Source organism: Teleopsis dalmanni, chromosome X (genome assembly GCF_002237135.1).
Source record: "Teleopsis dalmanni isolate 2A chromosome X, ASM223713v2, whole genome shotgun sequence".
NCBI classification, from domain to species: domain Eukaryota; kingdom Metazoa; phylum Arthropoda; class Insecta; order Diptera; family Diopsidae; genus Teleopsis; species Teleopsis dalmanni.
Genome location: NC_051848.1, coordinates 43,998,438 through 44,022,771, shown reverse-complemented (window position 1 = coordinate 44,022,771; position 24,334 = coordinate 43,998,438). Strand labels below are relative to the sequence as shown.

The 24,334-nt window shown below is 29.3% G+C and overlaps 2 protein-coding genes across 6 annotated transcripts; both read right to left on the bottom strand.

Annotated features, from left to right (window-relative positions):
* Positions 1-330: 330 nt before the first annotated feature.
* On the bottom strand, positions 331-6,526 carry LOC119689746 (tubulin glycylase 3B-like). Its single transcript, XM_038104643.1, has 6 exons — positions 6,487-6,526; positions 6,046-6,121; positions 4,166-4,198; positions 3,770-4,043; positions 1,607-3,710; positions 331-1,522 (listed from the first exon to the last, which is right to left on the bottom strand). The coding sequence occupies exons 4-6, from the start codon at positions 4,019-4,021 to the stop codon at positions 930-932; spliced, it is 2,949 nt and encodes a 982-aa protein (XP_037960571.1). The 5' UTR covers positions 4,022-4,043; positions 4,166-4,198; positions 6,046-6,121; positions 6,487-6,526; the 3' UTR covers positions 331-929.
* Positions 6,527-11,457: 4,931 nt separating this feature from the next.
* Positions 11,458-23,922, bottom strand: LOC119689539. Of its 5 annotated transcripts, XM_038104385.1 has the most exons (8): positions 23,756-23,921; positions 18,406-18,457; positions 17,831-17,939; positions 17,205-17,326; positions 16,632-16,737; positions 15,443-15,553; positions 14,740-14,834; positions 11,458-12,576 (listed from the first exon to the last, which is right to left on the bottom strand). In XM_038104385.1, exons 7-8 carry the CDS (start codon positions 14,773-14,775, stop codon positions 11,737-11,739), a joined length of 876 nt encoding a protein of 291 aa, XP_037960313.1. In that variant the 5' UTR covers positions 14,776-14,834; positions 15,443-15,553; positions 16,632-16,737; positions 17,205-17,326; positions 17,831-17,939; positions 18,406-18,457; positions 23,756-23,921; the 3' UTR covers positions 11,458-11,736. The 5 variants fall into 5 exon arrangements, with proteins under 5 accessions (XP_037960313.1, XP_037960312.1, XP_037960314.1 ...); XM_038104384.1 differs by lacking the exon at positions 17,205-17,326; XM_038104386.1 differs by lacking the exons at positions 15,443-15,553; positions 17,205-17,326 and having other exon boundaries at positions 23,756-23,922.
* Between the last annotated feature and the right edge of the window lie 412 nt (positions 23,923-24,334).

Below are 24,334 nucleotides of genomic sequence, written 5' to 3'. Positions count from 1 at the left end.
AAACTTGTCTAATTTAACAAGATGACACCTCGGTCAGGTCGGTAAGAAAATGCGTCTAGAAAATTTTAGATCAGTGGTATACTTTATAAAACATAATCTTCATAAAAGTTATTGAAATCTGAGTAATTAAAGCAATAAAATCGAACCAGTCAAATATTGTTAAGTTAACAAAAAATGTATTATAATTTACGGTAATTCCGGTAATTATTTACGAATATATGTATACATATATATGTTTACATCAACGAACTTCCAACGTTTATTCTCCGACCACAACTGCAATAACTTTAGATATTATTTTTCTAGAAATAAAACAACCTCATATCCGAAACTTTATATAGACTGTATATAATTTTGAAATAATTAAAAACTTTACAGAAATTTTGATCAAAATTTTGTTAGTTAAGGCTTTAGGTTTCTTGTAGTTGTAATAATTGGTAAACCGGTGATGTTCTTTTTGTTACAAATAATTTTTATAGTAGTGTCAAAACTTTCCGATTATTAGCGGTTGGAGTTCTGTCCGATTTAGACTCATCGTAGTCATATTTGGTCTATTTGGAACCATATCTCTTTTTGAAGTATTAAAAATTGAACTTTTCTATTCCAAATGATATTTTTGATCAATAATGCGAGAAAAATGTTTGTTGCATTACCATTTCCATATAACTTTAAAACTTTTGATTGATGGTGTTAACGATAGGCATTCGGCTTACGTGGTTGGCACCTTTTTTAAAAATTCAATGCAATTTATAATGAATATAAGTACAAATTTTATTTTTTAAATCCTTCACTCGTTATCCAATTCTTATCACCTTTTATAGGGTGTTAGCATGTTGACTAATCTGTGGTGTTAGTTGTCCTGAAGGATGTGTTGCGACAGTAGTTAGCATTTACTTTTTTATTTGACTGTGTGATGCGGCTTTATGCAATCAGTCATAATGAAAACGATGTATTAAATTGAAAGGTGCACCGTTTTGCTTTTTGCTTGGGTAATCTACAACAACTTTGACTAAATCAGTTAGCACCTTTGGACACACGGCTGCAGTAACATGTGTGGAGTGGGTTAAATCAGGCGATGAATTTATTTCTATAAGTATGGGAAAGTAGTCTTGGTCCAGCATAAAATCACATCCAAATAGCTCGTAGGTGTTTGGAATTAGATCTGTTTCCTTAAGACTTGCTGTGACAATCGAAACAATAATCGCACGAATCCTCGGAATTATTTGTCTTTTCCACAAATCATATTTGCCTTGAGAATCCAGATACTTTAAAAATTCCACTTGACCCCACATATTGCACGGAGGCAATCGTTTATCGCGAGTTGTACTATTTGAGTATTTTTTTTGCACGGAATTATTAGTCAAATGAACCGACTCTCTTAAATCATTCAAACTGAATGTTTGTGAGCTAAATCGTAAGTAAAAGTCATCATATAACCAAACTGATATAAATTCCGCTTCTATACGATATATGAAATACATTCTTATGTCGAATTTCGTGTTATAGATTAACAAAGGGCGCTCTGAAAATATTAACAAATATACACAGAATATATTAGTATGAAATAATATTGGATATATATATTTTGATAACTGTGAAAACTTACCGATATATTTTTGCACAATATAACTTTGACTGTTTCTGGCATTAACTACTCGTAATACATATTCCACATCCCTTGTAAGAAGTATACCCATACCACGGCATCTGAAACCTGGTTTTAACAACCAGATATTTTTATGGCCTTCCCATTTTATATTACGAGTATTTTCTTCAAGCGAACGCAGACACGGTTTCACGATATTCACAACATCATTGAGCATAGGTAAATTCATTTTTAATTTGCATTTGGAATGTATTACATTATTTGATGATAAAATAAAATCATTCCATTGATCATTAGTTTTTTTTTCAAAGATTGAACCTTTCTTCTCATTGACGTTATTAGTTCCAGTAAAATATTCTTCTTTAAATACTTCAAGCGCAAAATATGCAACAGATGCCGGTATTGTCCCCACTTTCTCATCAATAACTTTTTGGCTGTTTGTAAAATGTTTGCATAGGTATCTTAAAAGTGATCTGCACTGTGTTCGACGGAAATCTTTTACGAAAAGTTCTTGTTCACGTTGGGAATCACAGATTCGGTATACACGCGGGTATCTATCATTATCACACGTATCTTCTTTTGTGCAACCAATTAAACCAACTTTCGACGTGAAATCTGTATCATATCCCCTATATACTCGATTTCTATGCGGATAAGATCCATTTACAACATCACCTATGCTTTTAATTGTTATATCCGTTATGAATTTCGGTTGCCATATAAATACAGGAGGATATTTTGCTAGAACTCTTGAAATCATAACAATTTCGTAATTATTTCCCTTTCTTGCATTATATAATAAGACGGCATCCGGCAGATCCTGCAATGAAGAAAAGCGATGCTCAGGAAGCTTTTCCAACCAACCACGACGATGAAATTCTTTGCGAAGTGCTGTGAAATGCCCATGAATGAAAAATATTTGCCCTTTTTCGTGTGCTTTGGTCGCACGTTCGATATATTCATTGTGAAGGTCTGTTAACCTTTGTGTAGCTGCTGGATCTGATAGGCCAGTTATGGAAAAGGCAGAACCAATATTTGTGTCTGAGCTTAATTCATCAAAAGAACCATTATCATCATCTTCGGAGTCATAATCGGATCCCGAATACACATCAGTATCAAAAGTATCAACAAATCGGCCATGAAAATAATCACTGTCAAAATTTGTCTCCAGGTCTTTTAGTGGTACATGCTTGGAAAAGTACTTTTCAATCATCTGCTTAAACTGATTTTCTCTTTGTGTCTTAGCCTCAACGACACTCTGAATTTTTTTCTTGTCATTGCGTATATATAAATCAATTAATTGTAATTTTTGAGTTGACTGTTTTCTTTCCAATCGCAAAGGGTTTCTTTTTACATATTGTCCATTTTGTCCATCTTGACCACCTTCCAATTTTCTTTGTTTTCGTACTGTTTTACGCTTTTTATGCTCTCTATCTTGATCTTTTCTATATAAATTTAATAATGATTTACGAAGGCGTGCTTGCGGACTTAACATTGTTGTCCAACGCCTTTCTATATTCTCGTTAATATTTCTGAGCTTTTCGTGATCGATTGTTTTGAAAGGTCCTACACGTAACTCTAGTTTATCTGGCACTTCTTTAACAATTTCTTCTGGTTCTTCGGTAGTCTGTCGAAAAAATTTATTTTGTAATATCAGCTTTGCTATTGTTACACTATCTTCTTCTTTTTCTTCTACTTTCTTTTCACTAATATTAATCATATTTGTGTAGGCTTTATATGAAAGTATTGGTAAATTATAAATTTCATCTTCCTTTTGTTTTGAGTAAATTTGATTCAAACGTTCTTCGAAAGATGTGGTGCTAGAAATTAACTTCAGTTCGACGTATTTATCTCTTCGTAAATTGGTTAGCTGATAACTTGAGTTTAGTAAATTTAATGGACTTTTCTTTTGAAATATTTTCTTTTCTTCCTTGTGCTTTGCAGCTCTTGATGTTGATGGTAAATCGATATATTCGTATAAATCTGATTGCGAGGACTTCGATAGTTCCAGTTCTGATTTAGTCTCCATTGGTACATCGATTTTGCTTTTCTCAGCTACGTTTTTACTTTCAGTTGATCCCAGTTGATTAGAAAAAACCTTTCTCTGTAGGAAACAAGCTTTTAATATGTTTAATGAATATTTTTTTTAATAATAGTACTCACATTGTTTTGTATGGTTCCATTAAATTTTTTTTTATTATCACCAGCGATCAGACGAGCACCTGTTTCAGTACTCGTTGAATGAGGTTTTTCGTCTATCTTGTCTATAGCACTACATTGTGATGATTTTTTTACAGCACATTTCTTACAGAGGGGCGCTAACTCCTTGTTTACATCGGCCAATAGTGACTGCAATTCCTTCATGTTCTTACTAAACTCTGTTTCATTTTCAGGCAAATTGCATTTTTGATCCATTATTTGTTCAATATTTTAATACCTTGAATGGCAAATTGAGTGAGTACAGATTTATTTCTACATTTATCTTCTAAATTGAATTAAATTAATTCAAAGAAAAAAAAAAACATTTGTTAGAAGGTTCGCACTAAATTCAATACTTACTTCTTCAATGATTTGTGACACCCACTGAATTTTCTGAAAAAAAAGTAAAAAGTGAACAAAATTGTTATTATAGGAATAAAAACTTTTATTTAAAGGTCTGTTAAAATTAATGATATTAAAAAAAGAAGATGGTATTTTTAAATTCCATGGGCATGTGGTGCGGTGACCCATGGTGAATTGTGGCCAAAACTATGAGGACAGCCACCTCTAAATAATTATTAACACAAAAAAAGGGAACGGATATTTCTTAATCTGATATTTGTAATATAAATATGACAAACTTTTATTTGCAGTAAATAATTTTATAACTATGGAATAATAGGTATTGGCATAGCGTTTCTATTTTAGTGGACACAATTTTAATTTTATTTTTTATTAACTTCTTGGTCTATATATTGTTAGTGAATAGTTTAATTTTTTTTTATTTCTAAACAAATACACATAAAATCTTTCAAAATAAAAAAATTGAAGCTTTTTCCAAAGAGCCCGCATGTATACCGATTCTTAGTAACTGCATCACACATACGGGGCTGTATATTTTGACTACTGATAAAGCGAAATTGGCACTGCACTAGAGCATAAGGTTTTTGGAAAAATAGTATTTTTTTAAGATAATATATTTAAAAAGCTTATCCATAAAAAAAAAAAATTAAATTCTAATATAATGTGGTTAGCAATTATCTTATATGACCTGTTCATCTGTAAGGTCAAGTTAGATGAGATAATTGTTGACTTAATTGACTACTTTTTACAGTACTTTTCTATTGAAAAAATATTAACAATACATAGACCAAAAGCAGATGCTTTCTATAACTTATATATAAGTCATATGAAAACTTGAGTGCAGTCGAAATGGAATATCAATATTATGGTAATGAAGTAACTATTTAGAAAACAGATACTAAACTTATTGTTAAAATAAAAAAATTAAAATCAAAAATGTCGTTTGTTTTTGACTTTATGACCAGACTTTATGACTAAAACGATTCCCCTTTAATAGCAGCAATAGTGAATAGTATTTTTAAATTCGAATACATTTCAACCCACTTGAAAACTATGAAAAATGTATACTGCAAACAAGGGTTTATATGTGATATAATATCACATCAGCCCACATATTTTTCGTTCGTAATTTCATCGGCTCAACTATATGATTGGGTTAAGAAAAATTAAAACTAGCGAAATAATTTGGTTTCCGCATGACACACTAAACCACAGATTAAATCTACAAATTAACTTAAGTTATTGAAAATATCACCTAAAAGAACAAAAGGTTCTGACCTTGCAAAAGTTGTCGATAAAGTGTGTCATATTGGTTAATGCACTGTTTCGAATATATTAACCGATCACTTGTTTTGAGCAAGAAAACATATATTTCTACCTTAAGGAAATACAAACAATTGTCTCTCAGGAAAGCATGAGTCTTGCTGGTTTTACGTGGTTACCTGTGAAACAAGTTGGAATATAATGAGCCATTAAACGCTGCGTTACAATATATTCGGCCGGTACCAATATTACCATACGGTTGCGAAAATGCAAGCCTAATTCGACTGCAAGCATAATTGCATCATTCTTCCTACTCTACTAAGCAATAATCCTGGATACCAAGCTGAATATCTTGGTGACACATCCATGTTTTAAAGAAAAATAAGAATTCAAATTTAAATATCATAATAGCCCAGCCTAAGCTATTATTTAAGTCAATATGAATAGTGCGCCTATTTATAGGGTTGTTTGTCAGAAATAACCGTAAAGATCCAAATCTTTCAAGTTGTGATGATGATTAAAATCCATAAGTTTCTGGAAACTTATTTAATCCAATAATTTCATAACATACATATATTATATTAATAAAATTTTTTAAATAAATTGGCACTTACCCGATTTAAAAATTTTGAAACATTTCATATAGAATTGCCTTGATTTAGTGGTCCGAACCGTTTTGTGAAGATAAACCTACATATCAGATATTGACATATTACAATGTAAAAATTTTTGATTCACATAAAAATTTTCTAAAACACCGGCCTACTGATGGACAGACAGCAAAATATTCAAAATGTCAAAACAAAAAGAATTTTGTTAATATGGAAAAGAGAAAAATTTTTACAATTAATAGTTATATGGTCTCATTTTGATGAATTATTTAATTTTCAGCAAAAGACTTATATATCTGTACAATATATTCAATACATAACCTTAGATACAATCGAAAAATAAAATCAAGAAACCGGCACCGGTCTCTTGACCGGCACCAAATTTAAGCAAAATCTTTATAATGAATATTTTGATGTAGTTTAATATATATAATTGTTAATTACCTCTTATTTGTCTAAAATTGTATTTTTTTCAAAGAAAAACACTACTAAATAAATTAATAAACATTAAATTGAAAATCTAGTTTCGGAAAAAAGTTTTTATAACTTTTCTTTCAATTTTATATCTACGTCATTGTCTACTGAAAACCAGGGTTGATATATTTTAAAGATTGCCGAATAATGTTCACAATATAACGATTGTTCATAATATACTATATTCTTTGATGCATACATTAAACAATTAATTTGAACTTTTATTTTGGTTAAAGCGGAATACCTTTTAGATTCTGTTTAAAAAGTATCCGGAGTTTCTTTGTTTGTACTACTAATCAGAGTTTATTTTATTTTCTACAAACTTCCCTACATCTAGTAGAACTTTGATAAAAAAAAGAAATTTACAAAATTTAGTTGGTTTTTTGAAATGTTAAATGTGTATTTTTACTTTTTAACTACTTCACCTCATTTATCACCAATTAAATAAAATTAAAATGCTAAAAATTTAACACTGTTCTAATTAAAGTAAGTCACATTTGCTATATATTAAAACACATACTTAATACATCTTCATAATAAATTCTGCAGATTTTTCGAAAACCACAAAAACTGTTTACATTAGATCCTTACAACAAAGTCTATTTCACTATTAAACCATGTCTTATTTGTTTTCTTCTATAGAGTTTGTGATGTTTAGTGCCCTCTATTTACCAATAAGCATTGCTAGACAAGTTTTAAACTCTGCGAGTTACTTTATACGAACATGTAACAAGAATTAAGTTATCATGGTTAAGTGTAAACACTCTTCACTAAACTCTTTAGCCGATATAACGCTACCTTTTAACGCTACTCTATTAAATGCCTATTAAGCACAAATTTTTGTTAATTTTGAACAAAATTTCGTTTAAATTTCAAAAAAAGTGTATATTAAGCAACCAAATAGCTTAAAAATTTAAGATACTGTTTTATTTGGAACCCTGCATAGATTTGGTAAATCGAACAGAACAAATATTTTGCTATTTGCATTAATAGCTGTAATCAGTAGTGCGGCAAATGGCAGGTCTCTTGCCAAAGTCTCTTGCTGATAAATTGGTATCACCATTCCAATATGTCACATATGTTTTCATAATTAACAAATCTTAGGTTATTTGTTATTTCCATTAATTGGCGTATTCAGCAGTTCTGAAGTGCGGCAAATGGCAAGCCTCTTGCTAAAGTCTCTTGCTGATAAATTGGTATAACTATATCATTTTGTTAAATAATTTTGTCAATATTAATAAATGTTAGTTAGGTATGTCCGCGAAACTCAAGCCAAAGTAAATTTTGTATAAATATTTATTAAAAATTTAAGAATTAAAAGAAATAGTAAATTGAGTGCAATGGTTACAATGAACCAGACCTGTTGTTTCACGTACAAATTAGAGACTTAGCAAGAGACTTGTTGATTTTAACCGGACTTCGAAGCGGACGAATACATCTCTTATCTTAATTCATATTTTATCTCAATTATTGTTTGTATATGATCTTTCGTAGAACTGTAATGTAATTTTGATTCATGAATGTCCGCACTAAAATTCGTTATTTAGTGGTTATAAAGATTAAATTAAATTTTGCTCCATGAATGTGTGTCTAAACAAAGCATTATGTTTTTACCCATTTTTTAGACTTTTGTTATTCACAAAATTTACAAAGTTAAGTTACCAAAAAATATATTATATTTTACGATTTATAAGAATCAATTTAAAAATCACATTAAAATTATTTTTTACAATGTTTGTCTTAAGACTGAATTAGTTGTGCTGTATGAATCAGCTGATCGGTTGAATCGTATGAAAAACAATACATTTGACCAATTGAACTTTGTTTTCTTGACTTAAACATATGCGAAGTTTTATATCAGCTGATATAAACATTGATTAATCGTATTATATTTCTCTCTGCGCGAAGAATTTGGTGATCAGATTGAACTTGTGTTATTTGTGTTTAATACTCTTCGACATGATTTTTTCTGTGTTCTCCTGATTACATTTTCTAAGTTCGCTAAAGCAAGATACAGATGATGATGCGTGTGTGTACACTAAGTATTAAGACTAAGTATCCGATTTGCTATACACTTTGAAGAAAGGTGTAATTTTACCGTATACATGTCTGAAGATCAAAATTAAGTATGCGTACTAGAATATACACAGTGCGATTTGGTAGCACATGTAGCATCGTCTCTATCATGCTTAAGTCTATGGCCACTAATTCAGCTTTTAAGCATGATACATGGCGCTTCATATTTATAGCATATAAATTTTCGTATATCAGTTAGTTTTATTAACTAACAAAATGCAACAAGTCATACGTCTATTAATAGTTTTCTATATTCAACAAGGACTGATTTACAAACCATTCACAATAGGACATAAAATTTTTTACCAATATATTGGGCCCTTTATACAAGTATCAAAGAATAATGTGTTTTTTGGGTATTTCTTGACATATAGTCGCAACAATACTGAATTCTGTTTCTAAACTGCGTTGGTAACACTATTAATTCTATTATTAATTCTATAATATAATATAGTATATATATTCTATAATTAATTCTAATATAAGTTAATTTTTTTGAAATAAGTAAAAAAAGGGTTCAATGAAATAAATGTACGCCCAATTTTTCAATTGTTCTCCTAAGAAACCTTAATAAGATAAATCAAAATTTTGAATTGAAGGAAAACTTTCTTATTCACAATTTGATCTTTGTCCTGAATTTCAATCAAAGTTTGATATGAGAATTTTAAAAAAAAAAACATCTTAATTTTATTTAAAAATTTCGTTTCGTTTCCGAAGATTTGGTAAGCCACAAGTAGAAGCTGACTAATGATAATATTTAGATTGAATATAAATTTCTTTAGCATCGGCGCTAGAAGATAGACACAGCCTAGAAATAAATAACAGAAAAACATTGACTTCTTTCAATAATACAACATTATTTTTAAGATGTTATTGAAGCCAATTATATCCTCTAAACTTAAAGCGCATCTCAAAGGTCAATTGAAACCAAAAAATCTGGATCTCATGAATACTATAGATAATATGGTATAAGATAAATGAATATTCCGAAATCTGTTAAAGGCGATTTATATAATTAAGAAAAACTCATCTCAAGTCCTTTTTCAAAAGGTTTGCTAGTCCGTATTTATATTCTTGAGTAGCCTTGCAAACGTAGGAGTCTTAACTCTTGTAATCACAAGATGATTATGTACATAAAAAGTTAAACAGCGCTAAAGGCAATTTTCATATAATACTTCAAACAAAATCTTGAATCCTAAACTCGAAAAAGAAAATTATATACAGGAACCTCTTGCGAATCCACGTAACCAAACTGATATATATATGAAAGAAGGGATAATGATTAAATGAAAGTGCTTAACCAGACCTGTGCCAAAGTACAAAAGTCAAACGGTGGAAAGAGTTCTTAATTTTTACTTATACAATTACGGAAAGATACGAGCAGCACTCGCATACATTCTGGAAGTTATATATAGTGTTGTATATATAGGAAATACAGTAAATTACAATCTAAGGAGACCTTAGAATATGTCTTATATTTAATGTAATGTCATGAATTGACAAGAACATCTCCTTATTACTTGAAAACCTTAGAAAGTTGGCAGTTGTTAGAGGAATGGATTTGCAAGAACCTCTTACAATCGTAAAAAGTTTTAATGTTATATGCACTGCTAGTCTCTAATTGAATATAAATTTTTTGTTTTTGTAAATTCTGGCTGACCTAAATTTAGTTTTATGATTCCGTAATGTTCGTTCTTCTGTCTTGTCATCTTTATCATTCAATATAATTTATAAATATAGTTAATTAAAAATAATTGAAAATAATCTTTATAATCAGTTAGAACTAATTGCAATAGAATTACGCTTAAAGTTTTTCGGGCACATAATTACAGTAATAATCGGCGACCCACTAGAAAATATGTATGCATATTGTTTGAAACGCATTATTTAGACCATGGTAAAGGTTGTTGAATTAAAATATATAAACAAAATAAAAATATATTTGTCCCGATATAGGTAAAGACTCACTTGCTATATATGTCGATGATAAAGGTATAGTCCTTACAGCATTAAATCGTATCAATTTTCTTGACAGTTTTGTGTTGGTTGAGAGTAATGTAGTTGGGTTTGATGATTTGATGACTACAATGACATCGTGTATCAAAAGTTGAGGTAGTAAATGATAATTAAATTTTTTTTAAATAAGTGCATTAAATTTTAATTTTGATTTCGATAAGGATTATCAGTTATGCTTTTTCAGGTCAGATGCCTATTTTATTCATCGGTTGAGTTAATATATTAATATTATATATCTTTTTTATTCAAGTGGACCAAATTATTTGATTAAAATCAATCCAGCTTTGTTTAGATTTGTAATGAATTTCATAAATACATAAATATAAGTGTATTGTTTGAAAAATTAAAATCTTTTGGACAAATCAATAATTTTTATTAAATATATACTTTCTGCAAATCAGTAAGTTGTCTCAAAAATACATGGTTTACACTTTTTTTATTAATTTTAGGCTATGTTATAAAATAAAATGTTTCGCTCATCTTGGATTTTCTTTCCAAACCAAAAAAGTCTTCCACACATCGTAGTCTTACACGATTTGTAGGAATGCATATCATCACACTATGTTTTTGTTCTGTTCTTATAAAAATTATTTAAGAAACCGTTTTAAGGGATTTGGCATTAGGTTTTTAAATATTGACATCTTTTTCTTTCCCTATGAAACTTAAGGCAGCAGCTCCCGTTCTTTGAGTTTTGCAAAGCTTGTTTTTGTCAAATTTTTTTTTAAATAACTAAAGAGTCCATTTTGTCTTTTTAATGACTTCTACTTCCTATCTCTTAGACGTTTCTAAACGTTACGTTTTATGAGCAGGAATGCCCACATTGGCAGTTGTGTATATTTTTTTGTGGGCTTAAAACGTTTTACGGGATTTGGCATTAGGTTTTTAAATATTGACATCTTTTTCTTTCCCTATGAAATTTAAGGCAGCAGCTCCCGTTCTTTGAGTTTTGCAAAGCTTGTTTTTGTCAAATTTTTTTTTAAATAACTAAAGAGTCCATTTTGTCTTTTTAATGACTCCTATTTCCTATCTCTAAGATGTTTTTAAACGTTACGTTTTATGAGTAGGAATGCCCACATTGGCAGATGTATATATTTTTTGTGGGTGTAAATCTTAATATGCGCTGTGAACTCAAGCGTGAGTTGCAGCGCTTTGTAACAACAGTTCATTGAACCGCTTTAGTAGATCTTCCGGTTCTATGAAGGCTTGTTTCGGAATCTTTTTCTTCCCCTGACATTTCTTACCTGGTTTTTTAATTTTCTTTCTCATAGTTTTGTCCATTTTTCTTTTTTTATTCTTTTTGATACATTCATTTATAACAGGAAACGGAATAAATATAGTCGCTTGAGAAATATTTTTTGGAGATCCTACGCAACTTTTTTTATCTTTAGGCAACAACTTTGCTAAAAATATTGGGTTTTGACCCTGAGATGTTGAAGATTTGCTAATCATATGCGACTTTGTCGAATTTTTCTTCTTGTTATTCAATTTTTGTCCAGGCTTATGAATGGTTTTTCTAAGAGATTTACCAGGCTTTTTAGTCTTTGGTTTTCGTAAACATTTTTTCTTCTTTTTATTTAACTGCTGTTTTGGCGCTTTGAGTACTATATCAAGTTTTATGCACTGGTCGTCGGTATACCCTTGCCTTTTTGAGCCCAATGCCTTAGAATTTTTCTTCTTCATCTTGCTACAAAATTTTTCACAAGGTTTTTTTACAACTTTTCTGAATGTTTTGTAACGTTTCTTTCTGGTTCTACTAAAACCTTTTTGACTTTGTAATCTCAACGCTTTTCCAGTAATGTGGGGATTGGATTTTGCAACAATACGTTTTTGAGTCATGCCTCCTTCCGAATCCATTATATTGTTGGTTTCGTTTTCAGTGTTTTGCGTAAACCGTAATAGATTCCAAATTGCGGCACAGCAAGCCTTGCCTCTGTTCTTAAAATTTGTAAAAAGACCGACTTCAGGTGGCTAAAATTGATAATAAAAACATTAAATATATTATAAAAATTCTGGTATCATAAAATTGCTTTCTTAATAAAGCGAGAGATATAGAAAGTAGAACTTTGTATTCGGGTAAGGAAAGATAAAGGTAATCCTACTCAATTGCTAAGCTTTCTTATAGATGATATGGCATTTATATATAAAATGCTAAATGTTTTCACGAATGTGGTGATGTTATTAAAAAAACTAGATATTAGGCGAGAGTGAAAAAGCTAAACACAAGCGCTAGAACAGCTAGGGTACGCTGCCATAAAAAAGGAAAAAAATTGAAGAAGAATGAGGTCTTGTAAAAACTCTTGAGAACAGACAAAAACTAAAAATGACAGCACACACGTATTGTTTAGGGAAACTTAACGGTTTCCAAAGAGATGGAAAGAAAATTAATTAATAAATTAAGAAATTCTGAATTTTAGTAGCCTCAGAATAAAAATATAGAATGTAAATTTCATTCAGTACTAAAAACAGTATGAGCAGTATTCAGCCAAAATGTTATAGAAAATGGAATCGAGAAGCTAAAATCTAAAAGAGTGGTCTGATTTGTATAGTAAACAGGAAAGGCAATAAACTTGCAGGCGGTTTTTTTAGATCAATTATTAACTAAGAATTTTGTCAATACAAAAATACTATGGGCATTAAATCACGCTAATAACTATTTTGTATAGTCTTGAGTAAGTATACGACAGCATAAATATATCGAAAATTATTATACACTGGAATTTGATCCACAGATCATATGCTAATTGTTCCAATATTTATTGACAACATATAGAAATGTTCTCTTTTAATTAAACTGGAACTAACTAAGCTTCCTCAACAAGCTCTGGTTTTAAACTGAACAACAACAAATCGTTGTTGCTACTTGTTCTTACTTCGCATTAGTCTGTCTCTTTTCTGCAAACTACGAAATTGCTAGAATGGACTGCTATCACATCTATCAACTATATATCGCAAGATATCAGGAGATATTAACTAGGCTAAGCACATCTTTTGGTGAATACAACGTTGTTGGCATTTGCAACTTCATTTTTATCGATACTCAAATTAACAAACGACAATTGATGACAGCCTACAATGAATAGCGGCTCTAAGAGGACTGTGGACGTCGGTAAGGTTACCTTTGTGTGACCTATTTTTTAGTTGTTAGTTGAATTTTATACTAACACATAGAAGACATGTGTATAAAAACATAAATATTATTGCTAAAAAAAATTTGAAATAAATATTCAAATTACGTTATGTCTATTCGGGGACTCCCCAACTTCTAGTTTTATAATTGAGAACGTTTTGTTGATATGTTATATATGAGAAATTAATTTCCAATTTGCAGTTTTTAACATATTAATAGGTAAGTTATTAAATTACTCCTTTGAAACAATTTATAGCATTTATCATAAATCTATCAAAATTGGTATCCAGCTTACGAATAAAAATTTTGTAGTACTAAATAATGAATTAAGAATATGAATTTTTTATATATATTTTAATACTTTTTGGTCAAGAATTTTTTTTTATCATAAATCTATCAAAATTGGTGTCCAGCTTACGAATAAAAATTTTGTAGTACTAAATAATGAATTAAGAATATGAATTTTTTATATATATTTTAATACTTTTTGGTCAAGAATTTTTTTTAAGAAGGTAAGAAATGTATAAAGTTAACATATATAATAAGATAAGTAACTTTTTGTAACTCACAAATCTGAATGATGATGAAAAGGGATGAACACTTATTGTCTTTAAAAGATGTCTGATGTCTCTGCATAAATTAAATGGTTAACATACATATGGTTAAAGAAAATATTAATAATGGATCAGAAAGAAACCAAAAAAAATATTAATTTTGCTAAAGAGAAGACTGTCAGTCACCATCAATAAAAAAAATGTGGAAACAATATTCATGACGACGGTTGAACCTTTTAAACGTATCGTTTCTTAGAAGTGATTATTAATATCTCGAATGAAATAGATGCATTTTGTGATAAACTAAGGATTTTGTGAAGTTGTACTAAAGGAGAAGTAAAATAAAAGGAAGTTAAATGTCAAAAGTTTAAACAATACAAAAGTTCAAACATCAATATAATCTATTTTTTTTTTGTGCAGACATTATGCATACCCATTTTGAATACTCACCTTGGTCTCTACCTTTTGCTTCTTATTAGGTCTCATTTTTAGCTATGTGATATGTCTCTTTCCAGAAAGGTCCAAATAGTAAATTTGGGGTTCAACTGAAAATAGAGATTTGAAATGTGTTGTAGCAAAAAATTATTAAATTTCAAAATATTAAACATTGCTTTTATTAAATTGATTCGTTTTCTTATGTACAAAAAATCGTAAATATACCGTCAAATGGTCCTATGTTGTTAAATTATCCTTGTCCTATATTATCTATAACCAAAAAAAATTAGGCAATAGCATAAAGTATTAGAATACATATACGGAAACTGTCGTAATTAAACTTGAAATATTTAGTTGTTAAGTTGTCACTTAAGTGAGGATCGATTGGGATTTTCATAACGTTTTGTGCTATAACGTTATGATTCTTAATCTTAATCACTTCAATTGCATATGGAAACGTTGTAAAAACTATTAAGTCACAGAGACTTAATTGATTTTCAACATTTAACTGTTGATAGAAACCGATGTGTATGAAAATTAAGTGTTAAGTGGAAAACGGAACCAACATATTGGATAAGAGACATGTCGCGCGGAAGGCTGGAGTTTAATGACCCAAAAGAAGTATACAGTAAAAAGCAATTAGATGTCGAAAGTTTAAAGAATATATCAATATAATGCCAAATAAAATATATTATATATACCCATTTTGAATACTTACCTAGGAGTTCTTCCTTCCTTTGTAATGGTTTCCAAATTTTGAATGTAATATGTTTTAGAAGAAAAATCGTAAACAATTTTCTTAACCACTTTTGAAAATTAAAAATTACAACTGAAAAAAAAATTTGATATATGTTGTAACAAAAAATATCAAAATTTTAAAATTTCAAACGTTGCTTTGATTAAATGAATTAAATGTATATTATCTATCTTTCGACATTTAATGTATCTAAAGAAATAAAAAATCGAATAAAATTAAGAAATAGAAATGTCGATTGAGGTTCTCACAACGTCTTTTATTGTAACATTATGATCTTAAATCATTTGAAATGTGAATGGAAACGTTGCAAAAACTATCAGATCACATACTAAATTCGGACTAAATCAAACTAAATTGATTTTCAATGTTTAATTATTAACAGAAAACGAAACCAATACATCGGGTGCCAGACATGTCGCGAGGGAGGCCGATATTCCCAGTTGAGTTTAATGTTAAAAAGAAGTATACATTAAAAGGCAATTAAATGTATTAAGTTTAAAGAATTAGAAAGTTTAAATACTTACCCTGGTCTTCTATATCTGTACCAGTTTCTTATTTGTTGTAATTTTTCCAGAAAAGTCTAATAAACAAATTTCGAGTATGATTTTTTTAAGTATAAACTACTTTTGGAAATCAAAAATTACAACTGAAAAAAAAATTTGATATATGTTATAACAAAAAATATCAAAATTTTAAAATTTCAAACGTTGCTTCGATTAAATGGTTTTTTTTCCTATATGCAGAAAATCATATTATATGCTAATATATCTTATCCTACATTAACTATCTTCGGATATTTAATGTATTTAAAGAAGTAAACAATCGTATAAAATTAAGATATAGAAATGTGTAAATCATTTGAAATGCAAATGGAAACGTTAAAAAAACTATCAGATCACATACTAAATTCAGACTAAATCTGACTAAATTGATTTTCTGCTTACAGTCAGAGATCGATGTGAATGAAAATAAAATTCTAATCGGAAGGCGGAATCAATATATCGGTTGAGCGACATGTCGGGCGGAGGTCTGGAGTTTAATGTTCAAAAAGGAGTATACATGAAAAAGCAATTAGCTGTCGAAAGTTTAAAGAATATATCAATATAATGCCAAATAAAATATATTATATATACCCATTTTCAATACTTACCTAGGAGTTCTTCCTTCCTTTGTAACGGTTTCAAATTTAAATATATGTTTTAGAAGAAAAATCGTAAACAATTTTCTTAACTACTTTTGGAAATCAAAAATTATAACTGAAAATAAAAATTTGATATATTATATGTTGTAACAAAAAATATCAAAATTTTAAAATTTCAAACGTTGCTTTGATTAAATGTATTAAATGTATTAAATGTATACATTATCTATCTTTCGACATTTAATGTATTTAAAGAAATAAAAATCGTTTAAAATTAAGAAATAGAAATGTCGATTGAGGTTCTCACAACGTCTTTTATTTAACATTATGATCTTAAATCATTTGAAATGTGAATGGAAACGTTGCAAAAACTATCAGATCACATACTAAATTCGGACTAAAGCAAACTAAATTGATTTTCAACGTTTAATTATTAACAGAAAACGAAACCAATACATCGGGTGCAAGACATGTCGCGAGGGAGGCCGATATTCCCAGTTGATTTTAATGTCAAAAAGAAGTATACATTAAAAGGCAATTAAATATATTTAGTTTAAAGAATTAGAAAGTTTAAATACTCACCCTGGTCTTCCTGCTCTGTACCAGTTTCTTATTTATTCTAATTTTTCTAGAAAATTCTAAAAAACAAATTTCGAGTACGATTTTTTTAAGTAGAAACTACTTTTGGAAATCAAAAATTACAACTGAAAAAAAAATTTGATATATGTTATAACAAAAAATATCAAAATTTTAAAATTTCAAACGTTGCTTCGATTAAATGGTTTTTTTTCCTATATGCAGAAAATCATATTATATGCTAATATATCTTATCCTACATTAACTATCTTCGGATATTTAATGTATTTAAAGAAGTAAACAATCGTATAAAATTAAGATATAGAAATGTGTAAATCATTTGAAATGCAAATGGAAACGTGAAAAAAACTATCAGATCACATACTAAATTCAGATTAAATTTGACTAAATTGATTTTCTGCTTACAGTCAGAGATCGATGTGAATGAAAATAAAATTCTAATCGGAAGGCGGAATCAATATATCGGTTGAGCGACATGTCGAGCGGAGGTCTGGAGTTTAATGTTCAAAAAGAAGTATACATTAAAAAGCAATTAGATGTCGAAAGTTTAAAGAATATATCAATATAATGCCAAATAAAAGATGTTATATATACCCATTTTGAATACTTACCTAGGAGTTCTTCCTTCCTTTGTAACGGTTTTTAAATTTGAATACAATATGTTTTACAAGAAAAATCGTAAACAATTTTTTAACCACTTTTGAAAATCAAAAATTACAACTGAAAATAAAAATTTATATCAAATTTTATATCAAGTTATAACAAAAAAATATCAAAATTTTAAAATTTCAAACGTTGCTTTGATTAAATGTATTAAATGTATATTATCTATCTTTCGATATATAATGTATCTAAAGAAATAAAAAATCGAGTAAAATTAAGAAATAGAAATGTCGATTGAGGTTCTCACAACGTCTTTTATTATAACATTATGATCTTAAATCATTTGAAATGTGAATGGAAACGTTGTAAAAACTATCAGATCACTTACTAAATTAGGACTAAATCAAACTAAATTGATTTTCAATGTTTAATTATTAACAGAAAACGAAACCAATACTTTGGGTGCAAGATATGTCGCGAAAGGGGCGGATATTCCCAGTGGAGTTTAATGTGAAAAAGAAGTATACATTAAAAGGCAATTAAATATATTAAGTTTAAAGAATTAGAAAGTTTAAATACTCACCCTGGTCATCTATATCTGTACCAGTTTCTTGTTGTAATTTTTCCAGAAAATTCTAAAAAACAAATTTCGAGTATGATTTTTTTAAGTAGAAACTACTTTTGGAAATCAAAAATTACAACTGAAAAAAAAATTTGATATATGTTATAACAAAAAATATCAAAATTTTAAAATTTCAAACGTTGCTTCGATTAAATGGTTGTTTTTCATATATGTAGAAAATCATATCTATCCTACATTATCTATTATCTAAAGAACTAAACAATATTATAAAATTAAGAGAAAAAAAATGTCGTGGTTAAACTTGAAATACTTCAATAATTCTTGAATTTTGTTTTAATTCTTCGAATAAAACTTTGGTTGTCTATAAAGTGGGGTTCGTGTAAGGTTTTAATAACGTTTGCTACTGTAAAGACAGCTCCCTCTGTTGAAAAATCTTATATATTTTATTGTAACTCACTAAAGTATTGCTTTCAAATGCGAAGTGTTTTAACCTTCCTCACCACTAGGTGTCTGGTATTCTACGAGCAGATATTTATTCGTTACTAAAAATAGGTGGGATTTTGCACCATAAATCTATTAAATATATTGTAAAATATATATTATAAAATATCTTTATTTTTCTGTTGCAATTTTATATTTTTTTACTTCATTAAGGTATTTTACTTTCCTTCTGGCATTTAAATAGATTTTATTAAAAATTCCTTAAAATTTAGCCCGTTGTGGAATCATTTTTTTTTTCATTACTAGTCATACCATTCATATAGATAGGTATTTTGTTACAATATTCCTCAGATATACCCATGTATCATATACCGTTGAATTACTTTAATTTTTTTTTGTTTAACATCAAATGTAGGCTTTATACTAAGCCTATAATTAGTTATACCATATACTTAGAGTCGTAATGATTAAAATCACTCTTTGTGCTTTGGCAAAAGCATACATTTTGTGTTAGATGGTCTGATATATGCTAAGTTCATTGCAGAGAGTATATAATGAAACTTTACAAGTAGATCCCTGTGATATAATCCCCGTGATGTCTAGTATTTTAGTTGTGAGCTGCAGAAAACATGTTAAAGAGGCTGTGGGCCGTGTAATTTTTTATAAACAATACATATTCTACTTCTTATTTTTTCGCAGAAATTATGCTCATATATTTGTTCTTAAGTTATAATGCTTTTTGACAACTGTAGTATTGTTAGTCTATTTCAAAAATATCATGTATATATAACAATAGATAACACCATCGATATTTTCTTATCCGAATGTAGTGTGGCAAGTTTATGTATAATGTTGAATATATGTACACTTATCAGACAATGTTAGAACTACAAAATGGCCCAACGGCCCAACTGTTGACAGTACAGTTCCAAGGTAAGACTTTTGCAGAAGAGGAGGGAGAGCGACTCATGGTAGATAATTTCTTGCCAATTCTACCAAACACACAGCAAAACCTTCCTGGGCGTCAATCCTAGTTTGGTCACCGTTTCAGCCGGTTCACCGTGATTCGACCACCACTGTTTTCGCTTGACGTTATCGTAATTTTTTTTTTGGTACGAAATCTCATCTTTCTAACTCCAGCTAGCGTGACCTGATCTAGCGGGATACAAATAACTAAAGCCATTGAAAAAATTATGGATTTCTATTTATTATATCTAGACCGTGTGTGAGTTCGAGTAAATTGATAGTAAATTGAGAAAAATGGTAACTTATATCGGTATGACAGCGAATATTGGTATATACCAGAATTTTGAGTAAGGTAAATTAGGTAAATTGGGTATTACCATTATGAAAATTTCATAAAATGTTTAATAAATAAATTTGAAAACTTTTAACAGAAAAATAATAAATAAGTGCAATAAATAAATAAATAAATATTTACATAAATGCAGTGCAAAAAATTCCTCTCAGACGAGCGTAATATATATATATATATATAGTGTATAATATAAAGAACTCATAAGGGGGACACAAACAAAAAGGACCATAGGAAGGTATTTAGAATCTAAAAGTTTTTTTTTGTTTAAGTTAGATTAGAAGAAGGGCCCAAGTGTCATCAGGTTTCACACCGTCACTGAAATTGCCACTGCACAAAACTTTTATTAATATGTTATGTGGTAATGAGATTTTAGGGTTGGGTCAATTTATCATTTCATTATCGATTAACTTTTCTTATGTATATTTGGCGCTATTGGTGCAATTTGAAAACTTAATAAGTCCTCGAATACTACGTGACTTCATGTTTGTGAAAACGTTGAAATGTTTATAGCGGAATCGTGTCAATATTTTTAACTTGGGACGGAAATACTTCATTTCTGAAGCAATAAAGTTAATGTCTTGATTTAGTAAAAGCTAAGTAATCCAGACATTTGTATAGTAAATATATTTTTTGTTAACTCATCAGTCTGTTAAATGCACGTATTTATCATAAAAGTTAGTGCAAAAAGGTTTTAGCAGACAATTTTCTTAAAAAAAAGATTTATTTTTCTGAATACGAAGTACTTAAAAACATAAATTTTTTTTAATAGGTTTCTTATAATCATTATTTATCAGCTAAGTTGATGGAAATTACTACGACGCTAATTGATTAATGTAACACAATCGGTTCGTTATCGTAAAAACAATATTGGCAAGTTGGGCTATGTCATGGGAATTGTTTACATTACTGTTAAGTCTACTTTGGGACGTAAAATCCATGCATGCTGTGGAAGGCTAGTTGTCAGTGAAGTCATATACTAATGATGTCACCTTAATTGGCGAATGATAAGAGAGCAACTTGCTTATGTCTAAGCGGTGCTTAAGTGCTTGGAGGTGATTGTAATAGAAAAATTAAATTTTTTATATTTTATGCTTAATATTACATATATAATTTTATGATTTCTTAAAATTTATTCAGAATTTATTAACTGAAATATTTTATACGGAATCTTGTTACAGAGCTGTACACTCAGAAAATTATTTCGCTTACTACAAATGAAAATTGGTCAACTGTTTTTCGTTGGTGATATCGTTTACCCTGCACTGAATTTAGTCACTACAATCAAAAAAAAGTTATTTCATTTTGTCTATATAAAAATAGAAAATAATTTATTTTTATAAATTTTTGGATGTTGACACGTATTTTGGAACGTAGATCTGATGATTAGCTTATGGATAACAATCTAATTTGTTGATAAGAATGTGTCGCTCTTTAAGCGATGTAACTCACCACTGTCCCAGCATATCAACATACTTTGTCATGAGAATTTTGTTCACTTCGGTTTTTTTTATTTTAATCCTTAGAAGTGGTTCTAGAATATGCATACACATTCCCTGCTTCATTAAAGCGACAAAGTGGGTTTATGGTCCAGTGTAGTGTGGAAGAGTTAGCATGCCTTCATATATTACATATATTGTATATATTTACTTATGTTTTTGTATGTATATTGCTGCATGTGTTATATAATTATATACATTTAAATTGTGGTATAACAATGAACCCAATTCTCAGGGAGTTAAGTTAAGTGAGTTAAGTTAATTTGTATAGACATGTGGCTGTAAGAAAGTTTCTCTATTTTTACTGACGGATCAAAAACAAGCAGTTAACTAGGCAGTGAAGTTTTCTCAGAAGGACTGAATTAATATTCTTACTATTCCTACTATAGGCTATCAGATCATTATAGTGTTTTTCACGCGTAGATGATCGCTATTAGGGAAGCTATAACTTGTCTGTTAGTGGATAATATATTTAATAGGAATATGTACATACTATCGGACAGTTAAATTGATTTAAAAATCTTGAGTTTAGTACAATTTACGTTTAGGAAAGTTTTTGATTGTCGCATATCTCTAAGCAAAATGTCGATGCGGTTTAACATTTCTCTAATTTGAGCTCCCAATCATAGGAATTTTTTTCGAAAATTGCAAAGCAGACGAATTACCGAGATAACTCGGAACACCCAAACAATTTGTGCATATCGCTGACATCATGCAAATTGTTACTGAGTTCTTTCTATTGAATTTTTTAATAAAAGATTAGAAAACTTAACGATATGTAGGCATCTATATCCAATATAACTCCGGTGCTTTCATTAAGATGGCTCGTAATGATATCAGTCTTATGGTAGATTTACTCATGGTCATTGAAAATTAGACAATTATGCTAGAAGAATAAATTAGAAGATTAGATTGAATTTTTGAAATACTACGATAGATGCAGTTGTGAAGAGGATGATGAAAGTGTCTCCTATTTGCTTTGTTGTTGTTCAGCACATGTGCGATGCCATTTTACCACTCTATGGACTTTCTTTCTTGAGGATCTTGTTTAACTGCAAGACCTCCTCATAAATATCATTATAAGCTTTGCCGAAAGTTTAAGGTGGTTTTAAGCATATGTGTTTTTCCTATTACGGTAACACTATGGGCATATGGGCCTTAGTGGATCTCTTTGGATCGCCGGTAAAACCTGACGTAACTTAATTGAAATAATAAGAATATAAAAGTACCCATGGATAAAGTGAATTGATTTATTATATAAATTATTGATATTAGGCTATCTTTGTTGGGTTAGGGACCTAACCGCAATGTTGAAAATCATTAAAAAATGTATAGGAAAAAAAGTTGAAGTTAAGGAGAACGAAAACTTTTTGCTTTTTCTTTTTTAAATTTTTATATAATTTCCTAATTACAAGTTATTCCCAAATAACAAATAACTCTTAGCCGAAAGACATTTTTCTGTCACTAATAAATTGAAAGGTTTTTCTTTCTAATTAATTAGCAAAGCAACTATGCAGAGGGTACAAATAAAAACTCTTACGAGAGTAAGAGTATAAAGATGAAGTGATTGTTCAGATGATTGCATAAAAAGTTTTATTGCTTGCAACAAATTAACTTTTATGGAGGATGCGAAAAATTAGCAGAATTACAGAACAACACGAAAAGCGTTATGTTCTGTCTTCCTAGCTATCCTGCTGTTTTAAACTGTTTTTATAACCCGCATAGTCCAATAATTAATCGGCTAAAATATGATACTGGCTACTTCGGCCATGCAATCATCTATTTAAACTGACAAGAGTGCTCAAATCGCATATTCCACACAAGCACATGGACGCTATCATTGTCATCGTATCGTTAGCAGTGGTACCATAAACTTGGGTTGTAGCTGGATTTGTACTGGAATCAGTAACATTTTAACATTTTTGCCATCATAACATGCAACTTCGATTAGTTCTTACTCTTGTCATTTGAGGGTTGCATTTCGCGGTGTGCTCCTTTCTTTCATATGCAGATGGCAACATAAATATTGATAATCCCATGAAGGGCGTAGTTACAATACGAGTAACATAAAGTTTAACCTGTTTATTGTACTTACATATTTGAATATCTGGAATTGAAGATTCTTTATTGAAGTTTTTGCTGTTATTTGCTTCGTCAAGTATTTCAAATTTGATTTGTCGGTACGTAGTGCTTTTTAACGGATATATGTCATTCCGAAAAAAAGTATAAAATTTTTTGATAGCGAGTTGTGTGGATAACTCGAAAAAATAATTTTAATAATCATAAATTACAATTATGAAAACTCGGTTATTAATAATTTTTAATCTTTGACATATAAAATTAAGCGCACTTTTTTATCATATAAATTTGACTTTAATTTGAGGAAATAGGGTTTGAATCAAGTATACCTAGATTGAAATAGATTGTATAGGTTAAAAATAGGTTAAAAGAAAAACTATAGTGTTAAATTTTATTGTAATGAATTCTATCAGATTTGGTAACATTATTTTAGTGACCCACGCCAAACAGATATCTGCCATTCAAGATATTATATCAGGTGTTTACTAGCTGTATAAGAACTATCGAATCAATAACTATGGTTTAACAGCTGAGAATCTCAAATTGTGTTGATATTTCTGTTCAATAAGGTTTGGAAATTCATCATGAATCGTTT